Genomic DNA, 22,298 nt, shown 5'->3' with positions numbered 1-22,298 from the left:
AATTAAGAGTGTATGACCAGCTTGACTTGATTACTGGACAGAGCCAGGCTCCCTGTAGCTGCTGAAAATACTGGCAATGCAGTTCCGGCATAGGATGAGGTGGGTGTATTGATGATGTAGTCAGGGAAGGGAATTGTGGTAGTTGGAGTGTGCTGCTTGAGTGCAGGGAAGCTAAAAATGACTGGGAACAGTTTTCTGCCACTGATCAAGTAGGACTAGGAGAACTGTCTGAGAATAAGGTAACTGCTAAAGCCCACGGCTGCAAATAACTATACCAATGTGTCTACTAATGTATTAGAGAGTAGTATGTATTAGGGTGTTCATATAACACTTTTTTTAAACCCCTTTTAAAGCTTATTATAGTCACAAAACATGGCAGGACTCATTTATTGGGGCATTTATTGGTGCGAGTGCGGGATGAAGGGGCACAAAATCACACCTCCTTTTAGAATGTAACAGGCTCCAAAAAGTAACTTACTTTATTGTCCGAAAGAAAAGAGAGAATACCATTAAAATGCATAGTACCTTATATTGTCAAATCCTTTTGATTAACAAAAAACATTAATTCTGTAGATCATATTGAAGCTCTGCTATTGTAGGACAGGTTTCCGTTCTGCACAAGTCATTGCATTTCCTGCCCTTTTCCTGTATTTCTTCATTTCTTTCCTCCCCCATGTGCACAGACCTTTGGTCAGAGGATTTGCAGAAGCAAAACATGCCATTCTTTGTCTTGGGGTCCTAGTGCTGCCTGCTAGAACCAGTGGGAGTCTAGAGGTTGGGAAAGGCAAAAAAGATGATGTATGTTCAGTTTATTTTGCCATACATATTTATTAAGACTGTGGGCACACAGGCTGAAGGCTCTGGCATCTCTGGGCTGACCTCTGCTGTGTGTGAGCACATACAGGCTGATCAGATGCAATTCAATGGAGCAGGGGCACGAAGCAGATCTGCTTCTCTTATCCTTCAAAAATACACAGGCTGAAAAGTGTGTATGTGTGTGTATATCTATCTATCTATATTTATAGATAGATAGATAGATCACATGAAAACATACCTGGTATTGAAAGCCCTATATCCCCTAAACGTGCCAGTGTATATTTTTATAGTGATTGCATACATCAATAGAGCATGAGCATATTTTGAAAGGTCTGCACCAGAAGCAAGTGCATTTTAGAATGCTAGGTCAACACACACTATGCATTCTGAAATACTGTATCCTCCGCCCAACTGTAAAAAGCAGGCATACCACTGAATTTAAAACACAACAAAATAATTTATAATTATTATCTTTCATTAGTTATAACCAAATATAGCATGTTTACACAAATAAAACACAAAAACTTGTGTTTACAGCATTATATTTTCCATTTCACTGGTACAAAGATAAGAATACAGAATATAAAAGCTAGGGAACTTGTTATAGTTTTTTCTAAAAATTTGATTTTGTAACATAGATCTTTGAATAGAAGCAATAGGTGTTATATCACAGACGTACACTTGATTGCCAATAGTGGTCTCTCTTTCACACATTTATGTGTTTGTGCCCGCCCTATGCTCCCTACTCTGCTTTACCTATGCTTTTTGTGTGTGCGCCATACTCTGCCTTCCCTATGCTCTCTGTTTGCGCTCCATACTCTGCTTGCCCTATCTTCCCTGTGTGTGCCATACTTTGCCTGCCCTATTCTCTTTGTGTGCGCTCCATACTCTACCTTTCCTATGCTCCTTAAAGGAGAAGGAAAGGTTAAAACTAAGTAAGCCTTATCAGAAAGGTCCATCTAAATATACCAGTAAACCCCCAACGTAGTGCTGCTCTGAGTCCCCTGTCAAAAGAAACACTGCATTTCTTTCCTTCTATTGTGTACACATGGGCTTCTGTATCAGACTTCCTGCCTTCAGCTTAAACCTCATTGCCCTGGGCTAGAGCATGCTCAGTTTGCTCCTCTTCCCCCACCCCCTCCCTTCTCTACTGTAATCTGATCCCAGAGCAGGGAGAGACTCAGGCAGGAAGTGATGTCACACCACATTAATACTGCAGCTCCTATCCTAAACAAACAGAGAGTTTTTAGAGCTTTTTACTCAGGTATGGTAAAACATTCTACAGAATAAATGTAGCATTCTAGCTTGCACTATTGCAGCTAATCTATTGGCAATAAAATGCCTCCGTAGCTTTCCTTCTCCTTTAAGTGAGCCATATTCTGCCTGCCCTGTGCTCCCTTTGCATGCCGTACTCTGCCTGCCCTATGCTCCCTGTGTGCACGCCATACTCTGACCCCCCCCTCCTCCCCCCAGCCTAACTGCCCCCCTCGGGTTGAATTCTCCTTTAAAGGGGTGTTCTCCCAAAAAGCAGCAGGCAATGCAGGTCCTTGACTTGTTGCAATAAAGATTCTCTCCAATACAATGGTGTTTTATCTGTTATTTATGTAACCTGTGCAAAATCTCAGCTTTCTCAGTGCATGCTAACAGTATATTATATGTTAATTACTTTAAAACGCTTTCATTTTTTGGTGTTATTGTTCCTTTAATATAATAATGTATTTTCCATGTTGATTGAAAGAATTTAAGTATACAACATACAAGGCATTTTATCACTGCCAAAGCTCAAAAATATAAACCACATCCTTTGTTAATGCTAAACCAATCAAACTTAAACTACATTAACCAAAAACAATTGAAACACCTTATATAGTAATTGAACCTGGCATATAGCTATAGAATAGCTGTTAAAATACAAATGAAAATTAACTAAAGTATTGTTTATAGAAACAGCATTGCTTCTGCCATATTCTCCTTCACAGAAGCTCTTAAATCTGATTTGATTGTTTTTCAGTGCTTGTATTTAAAGTTATTAGGACTCTAAAAACAATATTTGATGTGTTTTTTTTTCTCTTAAGAACAAAGGTAAGGTAGTGAGGGAAGATTTCTGGAGACTGCATAACATCTGGACTCAGGGGATGCAACATGACCTCTGCTGCTGTAGATGGTGGTGGATCGGTGGGGGAATTTGTCAGCAACGGAGTGGAAAAATTGGAACAGGTGAGAACCCAGACTAATGCCAACTGTAATCACAACACTTGGATTTCAGTATACCGGTGTCTGTATCTTATTAAACAGCAATAACAATGAGAGCAAATTAATTATATATAAAATAGAGAGAGAAAATAAATTCCTTTTTTACCTGTGCCTTGCATACTCTCATTAAGTTTGGGTTGCTGGTTAGGGACCGGGTGCATGGTAAAATATGTAATAGTGTAGAATAGATGTGTTTATATTTGGCATATAAATCTCCGTTTTATCCCTGATAAGTAAATCATCATGCACCTTGGCTTAGTGTTTTATCCTTTACTAATTTGGATTGCATACAGGAGAAACCCTCTGCTTTTTGGTTACATATAAATCCTTCATGCTGGTACATGTTTTCTGCTGCAATGGTTTCTTTACAGTATAGTGCACATACGATTTATTAATGATCTCCTTTCTATAATATGTGTTTTATGTGTTTAGGCTTGCAGATTATACCATACATGTAACACTGGATACCTAATTATCTATACACGTAACAAGAGATATTTGATTATTTTAGTTGTATACAAATTAGGGATGCATCGAATCCAGGATTCGTTTTGGGATTTGGCCAGGATTTGGCTTTTTCAGCAGGATTCTGATTCAGCCGAATCCTCATTTGTATATGCAGGAAGGGAAATAAATTAACTTTTTGTCACAAAACAAGGAAGTAAAAAATGTTGTACTCCACTATTTCCCTTCTTTAGGGAAACTTTATACTTTACAAATTACGTACAGGACTGATCAGTAATAAATTATATGTGCACTATCCTGCATAGATACTAGTGCAGCATAAATGTACCAGAACAAAAGTTTTACAGGTAAATCAGTAAATAGACAGAAAATTAAACGAAAAGGCAGAATGTTGTTCCCGGGTGTACCAACTTGAAATCCAAATAAGTAAATTATAATAATGAGCCACAGTGCATGTTGATTGAATTATTACGTATAAAATTTTGATATATCTGCTACAAATAAGCAATTTTTCTGCACAATCACATATTTTGCCATTCGCCCTTACCTGCAAGCATCCTCAGCTTTATGCAAGGCAGGGAAAAATGCTATTGTAACTTAAAAAATAGGTAAACCTTTTAAAAACAAGCTGGTGCCAGCCTCTTTTGATGTAACCCAATAAATAAACATGCCTAATAAGGTGCTACTGTAGGAAAGGTGGCAACCTGGTCTAGCCTTTATTTCCTGATCTCCCCAATGTACTGATCCAGGCATGCTCATGATATTACTCTGGAACACGACTAGAACTAAAAAGACTGTAAGAAGGATGGAGGCAAGAGGGGCCTCTGCAAAAAAAATATGGCTGCTATACCTTATAGCCTTATAGCAGCTGTATGCAATAATATATCATTACAGAGAAAATGATGTCCTTGTGGAACCTGAAATTTGCAGTGAAATCACCTAACACTAGGCTTGGGCGAATTTGACCCATTTCGTTTAGACAAAAATTTGCGGCTGGTGAAATGTCGCAGACGCCCATTAAAGTCTATGGGCATCAAAAAAAAAAATTAGACATGCGTTGATTTTTTTTATATTTGACGCATGACACCATACAAGTCTGGGCGTCATTTCTGCGGCGAAACAATTGACCCATCCCTACCTAACACTCAGTTTCAAATTAAAACCTATGAAAATTACGTTTTCATAGAAGTATATATATTTTCATATAAGTATATTGTGCTTCTTTGTGAAGACAACACAATTCTTGAACAAAATGATTTAGGCAGTAGTAGTATTGGTGGGGATTTTGGAACCAGAAACATCAAAAGGTGTGTTTTTTAAACTTTGTATCTGTTAATCCAAAACCTACAAATAAATGATTTCTTTGCAATAAATGCCCTGTTTTTTATGAGAGAGGCTTTCATTCTATGGTCCTGTAGAGAGCCATTAATGGCATTTGACCCTTGTGTACCGTTTTGTGTAAGAACTAAACCCATTGTATTCTGCAGAATTTATTTATTATCTGATTTACAGCTTAAATGGGTGTCCCAATGTCTACACAACAGCTTTTTTATATAAACTAGAGTAGTCTTTTTAAATCATACACTTTACCAGTGTAGGTCAGCAGTACATTATCATATATTTATATTAAAATATATTATAATTACTTTAGAATCCTTACATTTTCTGGTGTTACTGTTCATTTTATTTGGTTGTTACAGGAAGAAGTTCAAGTAACTGAATACCCTGCTGTGATAGTGGAGCCAGTTCCTAGTGCCCGGCTGGAACAGGGTTATGCAGCCCAGGTTCTGGTGTATGACGATGAGACCTTTATGATGCAGGATGTTGCAGAAGAGCACGAGGTGGAAACAGAGTCTGTGGAAATAGGTGAGTACTATTTTACCTTGCTTTAGAGGTTCTGTTTTTAAACTTTTTATTTATATATTACCAACTTATTAAGCAGTATTTTTGCAGAGAGGAACCTTGCCCCAGAGGTATTTACAATTTCATCCCTATCACAGGAATAGAAAGATACATTTAATGGGGTCAGATTTATCAAAAGGCATTTAACTTATCCACATGTTTTTGTATTGTGGGAGGAAACTCCAGCACCTGAAAGAAAACCACACGGATCATGCCTTGGTTAGAAATTCGCAGTATAGATGCACAGGCAAGCACAATATGATTGTGACATCAGTACAGATGCCAGGCAAGCACAATATGATTGTGACGTCAGTACAGATGCCAGGCAAGCACAATATGATTGTGATGTCAGTACAGATGCACAGTATGAATACAATCCCATTATAGTTGTACAGGCAAGTACAATATGATTAAGACACCAGTACAGATTTACAGGCAAGCACAACATGATAATGTTGGCAGTACAGTTGCACAGGCAAGCTTCATAAGATTACAGTCCCAGTATAGATGCACAAGCAGGCACAGTATGATGACAACCCCCCAGTACATGATGACAAGCAGGCATTGTGCTTACAATCCCAGTATAGATGCACGGGCAAGCACATTTTGATTACACTACTAAACATCTAGACTATACTGAATGTAAATAACTAACTAAAATATTTCACAAGTAACTTATATTTTGGGACCAGCGGGGCACTGTAGTTTCTCTGTTTGCATAAATACCTGTAACAGTATCCAAGCAAGTACCTAAATCTAAGTAGTACTTGTACTAGTTGAAGTACTTACCAAATGGGAAAAAAAGCCAATTCTTGGCACTTTCAGTTAAAATACCTTTCTGTACTTGACAAAGAAATGCACTAAAGCACAATAAAAAAAATACTGTGAACTTTTAAACTTATGGTATAAACATATGTACTATATATTTTCCTTGTGCTAATTTGAATCTTAGACTCTAAAAACTAATTTTGGAATGTAATACATTTTGTGCATATAATTATAACATTGAGCAATAGGACACACCAAACTTATATAGAAATTGATGGCAAAAGAGGAGGAGTATTACACTCTGATACATATCAGGTACTGTGACATGCAGCATACAAAATAGAAATGGTGACGCTGGGCATTAATAAAAAAAAAAAAAAGATACTAAGGCCTATGGCACACACCACATTTTCTTTATAGGAACCGCCAACCGCTACATTGATAATTTTCTATTTTACATATAAAACAAAATGTATGATAATCATTTTATTTCTACAAGGAAAATATTTGTATGGGTCATTCAGCACCATTGCCCTTTACACCTTCTGCTGTGTCCTAGATTCCTTCTTCCATCTGCTTTTAGCAACCTGCAAAATTAAATGATCATGAAAATGACTTCAATGTTAGTCTATGTGTGTGTGGGGGGTTGTATTGGATATTGGCACCAAGTAAAAGCACCTAGAACAGACTTGTAAGATATTGCCCAGATGGCAAAAACCTACTCATTTTGACTTCCTCACCAACTGTGCTTGCAGTAGCGGGAGAATGTATTTATTTTATTTAAAGGTTTGCTGTGGTCCTTGGTGCTGGAAGGTCAGATAAAAATGTCTCAACTGAAGTATGCACACAGTACTGCCTGACAGCTGAGTTTGCAATGTTTAACAGAAGAATAACCTGTTTTTCTACTGTACAAAATGCTTTAAATGTTAGAAAGTCTAGTAGTAGCATAAAATATGTAATGTATACTTTTTGCTGCTATAAGGCAGCAATTGTGATTGTATTCACTTACCTGATACCCTGAGCCTGTGCTCCTATCAGCCAAAAACTGGCCTAGCCCAGGGTTCTTCCAGCAAACACCATGGAGAGGTCCTCTTCCTGCTTTTTCTTTCTTCGAATGGGTGCACATGTGCAATAGAGTGAAAAGCCAAACTTTAACAACATAGCAGGCTTTTTTATTGTTTCTTTGAACTGCGCATGCGTCAGCATCAGGATTTTGAAAAGGATTGCACTGTGGTGCTCACTAAGAAAATGGGGCAGTTTTCTGCTAACAAGCAACAGTTCGGAGTATTGGATAAGTTATTACAATCACTTGAGTGCCTAACTCCCCAAGTGACTGATTTTCCTTCTCCTTTAAATACAAAAAATAGTTGGTGGGCTCATTCTAGGAAGAAACCAAGAAGTACAGGTATGGGATCCGTTATCTGGAAACCCGTTATCCAGAAATCTCCAAATTACGGCAAGGCTGTCTCCCTGGACTCCATTTTATCCTAATAATCTAGAATTTTAAAAATGGTTCCTTTTTCTCTGTAAGAATTAAACTGTACCTTGTACTTGATCCAAACAAAGATATAATTAATCATTATTGGAAGCAAAATTAGCCTATAGGGTTTATTTGTTTACTTTATTCTCTAGTAGATTTAAGGTATGATGATCCAAAATACAGAAAGACCACTTAGTCGGAAAACTCCAGGTCTCGAGCATTCTGGATAACGGGTCCCATACTTGTATCACAACAGATACAGGGAATCCTCCAGTTACATACACCGTAATTACATACAGTACAACTCATGCTTGCATACAGAGGCTGTTACAGTAATGTACTGTGGGTTTGCTTGACCTTTATTAGCATTTCGGTTTAATAAACCATCTGTTACAATCCCCACTGGCATGTGTTGTCTACTGCAGAGCACAGAAAGTTAAAAATAAATACTATGTTCAGACAAACATATGTCTTGTTGCATTTAATAAGTAAATGTATATGTTTCAACTTGCATACAAATTAAACTTAAAGAGATGTTGACACCAGAAATGAAACTCTTTTTTACATCTATCATACAATTTCCTTTGAAATCTACTTAGAACTTTGCCATAAAGTATTTGCACAATGCTTTTACATTACCTGTCTGATGCCCCATTTTCCTGTATGAGGGGGTTGCCATATTTGTGCAGCAGGAATCTGTTAGCATTGGAAACTTTAACTGACGGGCTGCGATGGGACAGTCAGGTTGGCAAAACAGTCAGGTTTAGAAACTTCAACTAACATTTGCTTACAAAAACCATACCTCTCAGCAAAAAATGATCAACATGACCTATAGGTATTCAAAAAGTAAAAAGTAGTTTTTTAGTGTCAGTATCACTTTAAAGAGCATTTAAAGGCAAACAAATAAAATCCCATTTTTACTTTCTTTAATGAAAAAGAAACATATCTCCAATATACTTTAATTAAAAAATGTGTACCGTTTTTATAAGAAACCTGACAGTATGCAGTGAAATTCTCCCTTCATTTACTGCTGTGGATAGGAATTGTCAGATGGTCCCTAACTGCTGAGCAGGGAAACAATCATACTTATGAACAGCAGGGGGAGCCCCCACCTTACTTTCCAGCCATGCAGAGTTCAAGCAGCTTTGTTTATGACGACCCCTAAGCAGCCCAGACCACACTGAGCATGTGCACAGTCTTAGTCTTGCAAAGATGTTTAACAAAGTTACAAGATGGTGACCCCCTGTAGCCAACTTTGAAAGCATAAATTATTTGTTTGATTAGGCTTGTGGTGCAGTAAGTTCATGTTTATATTTAGGATACAAAATACAGCATTTCTAGCCTTATTCTATTTTAGACTTTACATGCCCTTTAACAACAAACCTACAGACCCTATCTCGTACTTAAGCCGTTGACTGCCTGTATTTACTTAATTGAGAAACATAACTGATATATAGGCCTTGTGCTGGTTCAAAGCCTGCAGTTAATATATATTAAGTTTAAACTTTTGTCATATAATGGCAAATACACTGGCACACTAGCAATATTGACCTGACCTTTGTCCAGTGTGTTTGCTTTAACCAGATGCAGTGAATTATCCCTGTGTCTTGCTACTGTGTTTCCCTGGTGTGTATGTGTGGTTGTGTGTAGAGGATAGTGAAAACATTGGCTGCTTTGCAGGGTGCTGTTGACATTGATGTGAGGCAAAGAACTAGTTTGGCACAGACCTCCTCACTTCTGCATCTCAGATTGTCCTCCTCTCCAGGAGCAAGCTTCCTGTCCTCTTTAAATAAATCTAAGCAGAACCTGCTTTTGGATGGCTCTCTTTGGACGCTACACAAATAGTGCATAATAGATCATATATAATAGATAAGCATCAAAGAGGTTGTTCACCTTTGAGTTAACTTTTAGTATGGAGATGTAGAGTGATATTATGAGACAATTTGCAATTGGTTTTCATTTTTTATTATTTGTGAGTTTTTTTGAATTATTTTAGCATTTTATTTAGCAGATTTTGCACTTTCAGCAATCTGGTTGCTAGGGTACAAATTACCCTAGCTACCATGCAATGGTTTGAATAAAAGACTGAACAATTAATAGGAGAGGGCCTGAATAGAATGATGATTAAGAGAAAGTAGCAATAATAATACATTTGTAGCTTTACAGAGCATTTGTTTTAAGGTGGGGTCAGTGACCCCCATTTGAATGCTGGAAAAAGAAGGCATATTATTAAAAAAACGATACAAAATAAATAATAAAGACCAAATGAAAAGTTGCTTACAATTGACAATTCTATAACATATTAAAACAACTTAAAGGGGTGGTTCACCTTTAAGTTAACTTTGGGTATGTTATAAAATTGCCAATTTTAAGCAACTTTTCAATTAGTCTTTATTATTTATTTTTAGTCGTTTTTTATTATTTTCATTCTTCTTCTGACTCTTTACAGCATTCAAATGGGGGTCACGGACCCCATCTAAAAAAAATAAATGCTCTGTAAGGCTAAACATGTATTGCAATTGCTACTCATCTTTCTATTTGGTCCCTCTCTTATTCATATACCAGTATATTATTCAGATCAGTGCATGGTTGCTAGGGTAATTTGGACCATAGCAACTGGATTGCTGAAATCACAAACTGGAGAGCTGCTGAATAAAAAGCTAAATAACCCAAAAACCTCTAATAATACAAAATGAAAACCAATTGCAAATTTTTGCAAGGACCGGGGGGGGGTCGGGAGGGGACTGCGCAACGGCATCCAATTCGGTGCACCAGCGTTAATTGCAGGGTAGGCTCGATGGCTCAGTTCAGGACTGTCCACAGCCCGGTGTTTGGGGACCCCTGCTTTACATCATACTTAAAGTTAATGTTAAGATGTAACAACCCCTTTAAACGTGATCCACCCCTTTAACACAGTTCCTCAATGGCAGTAGAAAATCTGAGGTTGGAGGGGAGGGAACTGTCATATTCCCTCTGATGCAAGGGAAGGTAAATTATAATGTAGAAATATGGAAAGACGGGGAAGTTTGCATACAGCATACTTGTTTGCCTACTCTGCACCTTAAAAAAAACACAGGTGAATTCCTACTGACTAAACTGCTCCTCAATCAAGTGAATAAGAAACCTTATATAGAGTGATCACTGATGCACCTTTGGTGGATCTGTTTTGTTGTTAAAAGACTTTAAGAAATCCCTTTTATGGAAGAAGTCTGCTTGTACATTCTCCTAATCAGCTTCAGAATGCACGAGGGGATTGTTATAAAGATGATGCAACAATCCCATTGGCACAAAGGATGTAACTTGAGCCCTTTGTGTTTCCTAGTAATATGTACAATACTGGTACCGCTTCAGATTCTTACATTTATGTAATCATCACAAACAAACAAGTACACTATGTATTTAAAGGAACACTGATCCTTTTTAATTACAATATGTAAATCATTGCACAAGATTATGTAATGCAATGTTGTATTTGTTCCTTTTACAAAAAATATGCTTATTTACACTGGGCTTTTAGATAAAAATAAAGCATTGATCATATATTGCATAACAAAACAACAAGAAAAATTCTGTAATTTGCCGCAAAAAAAAGTATGCTGGTATGGCGAGGCTAGGGGTGGGCAGAATGTTTAGCTGTTGGCTAAATATGCTAGCAAGTGACTGATCAACTATCCGTGTTTTACAAATGTTTTTGGAAAATGACCAAATTGGCAGATGACTGGCCTGTGTGTAGTTTATGTAGGCTGTTAATACAGATTACATAATATTCAATCTTAAATTAAATAAATGCTGTAAATAATTGTATCTGATGCGTCACATACACCCTTACATACAGCCTGGGACCAGAAAAAAAAGCTGCCATGTTTATTTTCCATTTATCTGCAGTACTACATTAAAAATAGCATTGTAGCCCCTTGTGCCATTGTCCTTTGTGATATAGAGTTGCAATTCTAGTAGGCGTGTACACGAGTTTTAAGAATCTGGTACATTTCAATAACTGTAGATTTTTGCAGGATTAAGCTGCCCTTTAACTAAAATAACATTGGCAGCAGTTCTTACTGATATCCATTTTCATGTCATGCTTGCAGACTGAACTCACTAGGAATAGGAGAAGGTTTTCTGCTGTGTACTGCTGATACCTAAATAAGAGTACTGACAGGGAACAGGAGCACCCTCTGTGTGGGATAAAGAATACTGCAGCTTCTAGTAGAAACTACAGGTATTGGATCTGTTATCCAGAAACCCGTTATCCAGAAAGCTTAGAATTATGGAAAGATATACTCCATTTTATCCAAATAATCCACATTTTTAAAAATGATTTCCATTTTCTCTGTAAAAATCAAACAGTACCTTGGGCTTGATCCAAACTAAGATATAATTAATCCTTATTGGAGGCAAAACCAGCCTATTGGGTTTATTTAATGTTTACATGATTTTCTAGTAGACTTTTATGAAGATCCAAATTACACAAAGAACCGTTGTCTGAAAAACCCAGGTTGACAGCTGTAAATACTTCCTTGATGTTTGCTGCCTTTGCCTAGACAGTGTTTTTGTTGTCTTCCGACTAACTGTCAATTATAATCTGGCCCTGATTCCTACATGGCAAGAGAGATTGCGGAGAGGAAATCCTGGAGGGTAACTTGATGATTTCAGAAGCGGTACAGAATTGTTAGTGGATTCCATTAGCATGGGGTGAAGTTTATATTAAATTTTCATGATAATTCCCCTTTAAACAAAAGTGTAGAGGCTTGTGTAAGTATTTTTGTATGCCTAGAGTACCTTGTGCTAATTTGGATAGTATCGGCAAAAGATTTGTGTGCCTCAGAGCAATGTGTAATATAATTAGGGCTGCTTTAAAAAGATTTACATTAAAAAAATGGTACGGTATTGCATAGGAAAATGTAGCCTTTAGAGAAATTATTTCATTTATTTGATTAAGGCTATAATTTATTATTGCTACATTCTTCCACTAGGTGGGACATCACTTGAAACCTGCAGTACTGTACATCTGTTAAAATCAGTATAAAATTACATTGCTGCAAAAGCTTCAAACATCATGTTAACCAGCCCTCTTAGCATTTGTCTCACTCCTCTCTAAATTAAGTACAATACAAGGCCTTTTGCATGCTGGCAAGTGTAGAATAAACTGTGCTGGCACAAAAGTACACAGATGCCATAGATGCAAGCCCGGACTGGCAATCTGTGAGTTCTGGCAAATGCCAGAGGGGCTGCTGTACGGTTCCATAGAAAGTTACCATATAGTGGGCTGGTAGGGGGCTGTTTGAGCCTCTGTGTACTTGGAATGGCAGGACATATTTTGACTCCCAGTCCCGGACTGCATAGATGCTATGTTACCTTTTAAAATATGCTGTCCAACGTTTGCTGTCAATAGCACTGGAAATTGGCACTAAATTTGACTTGAAGGTACAATACAGATAGAAGACCAGCCTGCTGCTAACTAGGCTCCTACCTATGTTCAACCCTGGAGCAAGGTAATTACAGCTTTTTAACTTGAGTAAGGTTTTTTCTTAATGTTTGTTCTTATGTTAATTGAAAGAAAATTTACAGCACCTAAATAAAAGTGTTGGGGTCCCTTTAAGCCTCCTTTATTTCACAAAGCAGCTGTTCTGTCATACCTTAAGGCTGAGATTTTAGCTACATGTGTATGGCTTATAGTACATAGGATGCTTTTATGACCCATGAGTGCAGCATTTTTATGCAGTCTGACACCGCAGTACAGGTATGGGATCCATGATCCGGAAACCTGTTATCCAGAAAGTTTTGACTTGCAGAATGGCCATCTCCCATAGACCAATATAATGTAATTGTTACACTGCACACCCGAAATCTACACACTCTGCAGTAGTAGTGCTGGTTTTCTGTTGACCTGGCATGGTCCCACAGCAACAGCAACTTTTTGTTTACGGATACGCACACACAATTTTCTGCAGTGGGGAAAGTGCCCCTTCTTTTTTATTTGTTTGTATCACCACCAACATTAACGTTTCGGGGGGTACAACTCCCTTCATCAGGATATAATTACAATTGTAATTGTATTCTGGATAACAGGTCCCATATCTGAAACCACTTTGCCATAGACTTGCAATGAAATCACATGAAAGACAACTATGCAGTGAAAAGTGTTCTAATATTTTCAGGCAACTATCACCTAAGAAGCACTGGCAACATGCACTTGTAAGGTGATTTCAATGGAAATCTATGAGGGTGTGGTTTTCAGTGCTTCAGGCTGCTTAAAAACATACTTCAAAAACGGAATTGCTGTATTCCTCAACAAACAGGTTTTTTGAGGACGGAGAATAACAGAAGGTTTATATAGAGTAGTATTTCAACACTTACATTTTACACCTTTAGTGATTTTTAAAAACTGTTGTGCCTTACTATTTAACACCTTACGTGTGACACTTAGTGCATACAAATAGGTTCCCGTGAATGGTGTTAAAAAACCTCACAGATACAGGTGTCGCCTATTACCCTAGATAGTGTAATCACAAGCCACATAAATTCTTATAGTTTAGTGACCTCTGGAAAAGAGTGTTTGGACACGTAACTTAGGGGTGGAAAAATTAAACAATCAACCGCTGGGGTCCTAGTGCTTCCAGTGGTATAATATACTCACTAGACGTGAGTTGAAATAGGCATGGATATATTTTTATGGATGATGTAATCCTTTTGTTATTCAGTAGGGTTCACCTTCAGAGTTTAGGCACCGCCAGACCTTCAGACTTTCACAATTCAGAAATAGGACTCTGGAGAACCAAGATTGCTGATTCAGTGATTCATTTATTCAAAGGTGCACGACATGTTTCGAGCCAAATGGCTCTTCCTCAGGTGCTTATACAAACGCATATTTCTGAATTGTGAAATAGGCATGGGTAAGATATGATTTGTTCCATGCTCCGACTTCCTCATCCATTACTTTTATAGAGAGATAAAAACAGCAAGTGCAGAAACGCTTTAACACCATTTAATAATTATAAAAATCACACTCACAAACAATTTCTTTGTAAAACTGCATTGAGAATTTCCATGTAAGTCCCATATAACGCTATGACTCCTCGGCATCCCTCAGAGCCCAATGTGCATTTCAACAGGGCGCTTCTGCAACTCACGAGCGTAGTCTCGCTAACGCGTTTCACCTGAATGGCATCTTCTCTGAGTGATGACGTCCCCCTGATTTATCTCCCGTGATCCATCAACCAGTTTTTGCACAACTTTATTAGTCCTACACAATTTGCCTTTCCGTACACAGATATCAGACATTTCTTTACACTGATATATTACTTCCCGGGATAATCAGAATAAAACGATACTATTGCTAAAAAAGATACTCCTAATAAAAAGGATACTATTACTTCAACAGATGTCCCCCTGTTCTCCACTGATTTATAGGCGACACCTGTATCTGTGAGGTTTTTAACACCATTCATGGGAGCCTATTTGTAAGGTGTTAAATAGTAAGGCACAACGGTTTTTAAAAATCACTAAGGGTGAAAAATCTAAGTGTTGAAATACTACACTATATAAACTGTTATTCCCCCTCCTCAAAAAACCTGTTTGTTGAGGAATACAGCAATTCCGTTTTTGAAGATTGTTTTAAGCAGGCAGAGGAGAGCCTAAAGACTTTTTGGACTTTGGGGAGACCATAATTTTCTTAGACTCGAACTTAATCTGGACCCATGCTTAAAAACATAGCCTGCAGAGTTTCTGAAAATGCTCTGTGTGCGATAACCTTGTGATATCTGCCAAAAGGGGTGTTACAAAGTATTGACTGATGGGGTGGCCAAAAATTCTCTCATTACATATATTGTTCTATATTTGTACAGTGTTAAGCTCCGCTACTAAATAGCAATTGTGCATTAAAATCTGAAGAAAGATGTCTGCGTTCTTTTACTCCCTGCAGAGGACATGTTAACTTGTTTTCACCAACAAAACATAACTTGACCAGGATTGCCCAAACTTTTAAAGGCAGCTTTGCATTCTTTCAGCATTGTGTAACTTCATTTAATGAGTTTTGGATTATATGCCTTTGATTGTGCTTCTCTCCAACCAAGAATTTAAAATTACTATCTAGATACCCAGGGTGAGTGACTCAAGAAATCTCAGAGGAGTTTAATTGTGGACTTATATAATTAGTGTTTATGTATTACTTTTCTTTTCTGTTCAGTTTCCTCTTCTTTTCTCAAACCACTGTTAGACTAATTGTACTTATTGACACTAGCAATAAAGGGGGTAGAAAAGAAAAAAAGCTCCATAAAAGTAAAACACGTTTTCATGGACCCATCTTGCAGCCACTTTTTGCATACTCTTAAGTACTTTTTATAACCACTAATTATGTACCTAATATTTGAAATTATCTTTTTTGCCTGTGATAAATCACGTTTAACTGAATTTAGCCCAGTTTATAAACACAAGGAATAAATGTATCATAGACGTGCAGTCCAATATTGCCAAATGTATTTTAGACTAGCCAGAATTAGAAAGATATTTTTCCTGCGAATAAAGTAGATAAAAAATGAATGGAAGAGTGAAAGGATTAACTTAATATGTATGTCCGTGTTTAGCCTCTGTGACTGTTAATATTTTTAAAACGGATTTCCTTCATAAGCCCTATGCCTTAGGCTTTTTTGGAACAAAGGGGTGGTTTGTAGTAGAACTAAATAGAAACTAGATGGGATTAAATAGAAACTAAATAGGATTATCAAAAATTGCTAGCATAATAAATGTTTGCCATTATTCTCTAACATAACGGTTAAAGCTGTATGTCTAAATTAGTATATTGCAAAACCAAAGAATGTTAACATTTTTATCATACAATATGTATTGTTTTCTGCTCAAATAATATTGTTTTTATACTGAATGATCCACTCATTTTGAAGGGTTTTTAAATGAGTGGATCTTTTTTTTTTTTTTTTTTTTTAAATTAAACATGCATTCAGGTCATAAGCCAAATCGGACTGATCACATCTCTTGTAACCCTGGGCAATGATAATAGAGACCTGTTCTATATATATATAAATTTTTTGGTATATTCTGCCATATTCAAAAATGGTGAATATATCTTTGTAGCCCAAACTACAGATCTAAAATGAAGTCAGTAGGGGGACCCCAAATTGAAATGCTGCACAGTCAGTAGGGGGACCCCAAATTGAAATGCTGCACAGTTTTTAGAGTCAAAATCAACTAATCAGTAAAATCATTGGAGATTCAATAAAACTAAAGCAAAATAAATAATAGACTAAAAATAGTCTGGACTATATATTTTCAGACACAAACAAGCAATCAACTGCAGTGTGGAGTGGAAAATACAAAATAATCACTATAAATGATCTAACATTTTAGAAAATAGAAATGTGTGCAATGTAAGTTGGCATTCCCACAGGACAATAAAATACTTTTTAGGAGAAACAAAAGCACACACAAAAAAAGTGTGTATGTGTGTGCACACTGAATCCAAACCCTTGTGTTGAGGGCACACTGGGAGTACAGCCCGCTTCTTTCTGCCCATATTTTGTAGGCAGTCAGAGTTAAGTGGATCCATCTTTTTTGTGTGTGGCTGCACTGACAGACAAAACATCAATCTGAGAGCAGCTACTAAGCAGAGATCAGAACGAAAACAAAAAAGCATGCATTTTCGGCTGATCTCTGCTCACCCTGTAAAGCTACTGATTACTGAGTGTTGTTCATGTTTGTTTAAAGAAAATGTTTTATTTTTCTGAAATACTAATTTTCAAATTAGGCTTCTATATTTAGCCAAATCTTTTGTGGGGGGGTCATATTCAGCCAAATAAATAACAACCATAGTGCACACTTGTCAAGTTGTGTTGTTGTAAGTGTGCAAAAGCCCCACCCTTGTAAAAAAAAAAGTGTTTGTGCCACTTACCTAGCTGCAGACACACAGGTAGGCTGCCATGTGGGGAATTTGGAGGCTCCAAATGCAAGGACAACAGCCAGCACATGATTTTCAGCATAACACCTCAGCAATGATCTGTGGCACAACCGTCCCTTCCATAGATTGTAGATTCCTTGGCACTTAAATTGATTGATGTAATTCAGCCATGTTGATGTCAAAGTCACATTAAGGGTATGCTCCGCCTCTTATTGCAGCTAAAAATAGAAGTGTATAGAAGGGGATTTTCTTTTCTCCCTCTTGCCCTAAGCCCAATCCACAAAGCTCTGTGACATTGATCTCTTCCTGCATTTTTTGTTGGCTTCATATAGGTAGGTAGAGCAGCTGATCTTAATTTACATATTTTGCAGGGAAGAAATCAGAGGCTGCTTTCCACCAAAAGCTACAGATAGTGAGAGTTTTATTGACCAAAATCACTTAGGTAAGTTCAGCACACACAGAGAGCATAGGGCAGGCAGAGTATGGCACACACAGGGAGCACAGGGCAGGCAGAGTATGGCTCACACTGAGCATAGGGCAGACAGAGTATGGCTCGCACACTGAGCATAGGGCAGGCAGAGTATGGAACACACAGGGAGCACAGGGCAGGCAGAGTATGGAACACACAGGGAGCACAGGGCAGGCAGAGTATGGCACACACAGAGAGCATAGGGCAGGCAAAGTATGGCACACACATGGAGCATAGGGCAGGCAGAGTATGGCATACATGTGGAGCATAGAGCAGGCAGAGTATGGCACACACGGGAGCATAGGGCAGGCAGAGTATGGCACACACGGGAGCATAGGGCAGGCAGAGTATGGCACACATGGGAACATAGGGCAGGCAGAGTATGGCACACACACACAGGGAGCATAGGGCAGGCAGAGTATGGCACGCCCAGGGATCATAGGGCAGGCAGAGTATGGAACACTGAGCATAGGGCAGGCAGAGTATGGCACACACAGGGAGCATAGGGCAGGCAGAGTATGGCACATACAGGAAGCATAGGGCAGGCAAAGTATGGCACACACACAGATTATAGGGCAGGCAGAGTATGGCACACACGGGAGCATAATGCAGGCAAAGTATGGCACACACGGGAGCATAATGCAGGCAAAGTATGGCACACACACAGTGCATATGGCAGGCAGAGTATGGCACATGGAGCATAGGACAGGCAGAGTATGGCACACGGAGCATAGGACAGGCAGAGTATGGCACACACACAGGGAGCATAGGGCAGGCAGAGTATGGCACATACAGGGAGCATAGGGCAGGCAGAGTATGGCACACACGGAGCATAGGGCAGGCAGAGTGTGGCACATACAGGGAGCATAGGGCAGGCAGAGTATGGCACGCACGGGGAGCATAGAGCAGGTAAAGTACCTTTCCCCAGTGTGCTTCTCCAAGCCAGGCTCACTTTGTGTGTTATTGCACCTTAGCAGCCAGTTAGAGGCACAATAGGAGAGCACTCACCCAAACTCCAGAGTCAGGCACCGACCAAAAACAGGCTGTGCTAACAACGCTGACACGCCTCCGGATAGAGCGTAGCAATTAGTATCGGAAAAAGTCTTTGATCCACGGAGCACTAGACCAAGTCGAAGATTAAAATATTTCCATTTATTGAAGATTAAATGACATGCATGAAAATCCACCAACAGTGCATCAAACACAGTCCATGCTTAACGCGTTTCAACGCCACTTCCTCAGAAGCACCTTAGCAGCCAGACTTCATATCACACAATAATTTTTTCCAACCATGTGACTAATTATAAAGACAGCCACATGGGATTTCCTGCACCATATAGTATCTGTCAGGACTTACCCTGGTGGTCTAGTTGGCAGCGGGGTCCACCGCTGCTCCTTCAGCGTGGACGCCTGCTGCGCAGCTCCTTCTGCTTCAAGTGCCGGTTTCCTTATGGCGCGCACTTCCAGGTTTATGTGCCGGCGTGATGACTTCACGCGCTATGGTGCAAAATTTTAAAAGTATAAAAGGGGATTTCAGTGTGGAAATGATTGCACGTTGTTAGGTTCAATTAGCTTGTTCCTGGGTGTTATATTCCTTGTGAATCCTATTGATCTTTAGTGTATTGACCCTTGCCTGCCTGATTAACTACTTTGACCTCTCCAATCCTGATCCTGCCTGTCTGTGACTATTCTGACCTCTCCAAGCCTGATCCTTTGCCTGTCCACTGACTATTCTACATTCTCCGGCCTGCCTGTTCCTGGTGGTGTTCACACTCGTCCAGAACCGTTAGCTTTACTCCTCTCTCTATTAAGACCTGGCGGCATCCGATTAGCCGAGGGCTCCTCCCGAGATGAAAGGCGGCGGTTAAAGGCAGAAGTGAGAGCCGAGACCAGGGAGCTTAGCTTGGGTTCTGGATATATTGTGCCGAAAGTGACAGTATCTTTACATGATTCCCTGCAGCTAACATCATAAGCAATTATTATATGTGTTTGCTGCATTCAGTGATATATTCCTTACCCTCTTGAGCTCATTCACCTGAAGTAGTTCAGTGATACCTTATTATGCATGCTCTGGAAATGCTCTGTACATTCTAGGCTTCTTTTTATTTTTCCGAATATTGTGCTGATTAGGATCCAAATATTGTACTGATTGAAGTGATGATGTAGCAATTTATGGGGGATAGAGCTTTGTGGAGATTTTCAGTGGTGTCTCTGTCATCAACTGAAAAATCATACCATAACATGCAGGAATTCCAAAAGAATAAAGGTGGAGAATAACTTAATTTCTGGCTAAAATATGGTATTTATTTGCCTTATAATACCATTTAGTTCATAACAAGGCACAGAAAACTCATGCCAGTTCTTACATTTTGGGACGGTCCCCTTACAAGTTTTTTAGCAGTTTATTCACAACTACACTTTCTTTTTGGATATTCCTGTTGTATATTTTAAAACTATATTTGACCTTGTCCTTTTTTAGCTTTTTCCTTGTCATTACAACCCAACAGTAAAGGGCTGCAACAAGGGTAATGGTACATTTTGTAGGGTTTTGTCTTGAAACTTTTTCAAAAGACCATTTTGACCATTGGAAATTTGACCTTACATGTTGGTTTGTATGGTTTAAATGGGAATTGCATCAAACGATTTTATTTATTTCCCAGTTTATTAAAACATTTGAGATATTCATCTATGCTGAAAATTAATGGAAGAATGGTATTTCTTTTTTCCTGTGTGTAACTCAAACTATATGGGGGGAATTCACAAAAGTGTCGGGAATGAAAAAATGTCTTTAAAATGTCGTAGAAAGTGTCGTAGCAACAGCCGACAAATTCACAGAGCATTTCTCCGCCAATTTTCCGACATGTGCGACACTTTTGAATTAGTGTCGTTAAAAGTGGGCGTGGTTTTTTCGGCGCCACTTTTCCCGCCATTTTTATGAATTACTCGTAAACTCATTTTTTTTACCGACAATTTTTCAGACACTTTAGGCTCTCCAAAATGAAAATGTCAGACAAATTGTCGTTTAAAAAGTCTTGGTAAATGTCGTTTGTACGATGAAAAGATATACGACATTTTAGAAAATTGTCAGACTTACGAGACATTCAGAGATGGTACCATCTGCCTTTGTGAATTTGCCGTTCATACGACATTTTACACATTTGTCGACCGCCACTTCTGGGTTACTTTTTTTACCGACACTTTTGTGAATTCCCCCCTATGAGTTCTTTCTTAAATAAGCTAATACGTGAGTAAAAAAAAAAAAAGGGAAGGCGTGTGGGGTTTATACTTAGGGCAGACTCCATTGACCCCCCCCCCCAATGAATTGAGTGATGAATAAACTAAGGTTGATTAGTTATTGTGGTCTATTTAATATGAGCTGTCACCTACATTAACATTTCAGCAGAGGAATGACTAGTTAAAACTTATTTTGCCCTTGCAGCAAGACCACTGGACCCCAAAACTTTGGGAACAAGACATTTTCAACATATATTGCAGCTGCTTGTTGGTCAAAAGTGTGAGACCTGTTCTAGTTCATGGGCCCTCAGCAGTTGCAGAGGCTGTTTCCTCAATCGTCCCCCCCCCCTGCATTTCAGTATTATGTTAAAGGGATACTGTCATGGGAAAAAAAATTTTTTCAAAATGAACCAGTTAATAGTGCTGTTCCAGCAGAATTCTGCACTGAAATTAATTTCTCAAAAGAGCAAACAGATTTTTTTTTATATTTAATTTTGAAATCTGACATGGGGCTAGACATTTTGTCAATTTCCCAGCTGCCCCTGATCATGTGACTTGTGCCTGCACTTTAGGAGAGAAAGGCTGCTGTTTTTCCATCTCAATGTAACTGAATGTGTCTCAGTGGGACATGGGTTTTTACTATTGAGTGGTGTTCTTAGATCTACCAGGCAGCTGTTATCTTGTATTAGGGAGCTGTTATCTGGGGGGGGGAGGGAGGGGGGTGATATCACTCCAACTTGCAGTAAAGAGTGATTGAAGTTTATCAGAGCACAAGTCACATGACTTGGGGCAGCTGGGAAATTGACAATATGTCTAGCCCCATGTCAGATTTCAAAATTGAATATAAAAAAATCTGTTTGCTCTTTTGAGAAATGGATTTCAGTGCAGAATTCTGCTGGGGCAGCACTATTAACTGATTCATTTTAAAAAAAAAATTCCCATGACAGTATCCCTTTACGTTTTTATTGTCATAGTTGTGGTTAAAAGCACACTTCATCAAGTTA

General features: G+C 38.5%; 1 protein-coding gene across 4 annotated transcripts in view; it reads left to right on the top strand.

Moving 5' to 3' along the window:
• The window catches only part of elf2.L (E74 like ETS transcription factor 2 L homeolog), a 58,647-nt gene that overhangs the window by 14,095 nt on the left and 22,254 nt on the right, over positions 1-22,298 (top strand). For all 4 annotated transcript variants that reach the window (XM_041579644.1, XM_041579626.1, NM_001091556.1 and 1 more), the window contains 2 exon segments: positions 2,892-3,033; positions 5,235-5,400. In XM_041579644.1, coding sequence (XP_041435578.1) covers positions 2,959-3,033; positions 5,235-5,400 — 241 coding nt within the window. In that variant the 5' untranslated portion in view covers positions 2,892-2,958.

This window comes from Xenopus laevis, chromosome 1L (assembly GCF_017654675.1).
Source record: "Xenopus laevis strain J_2021 chromosome 1L, Xenopus_laevis_v10.1, whole genome shotgun sequence".
NCBI classification, from domain to species: Eukaryota; Metazoa; Chordata; class Amphibia; order Anura; family Pipidae; genus Xenopus; species Xenopus laevis.
This window is presented reverse-complemented; position numbering and strand designations above follow the sequence as displayed.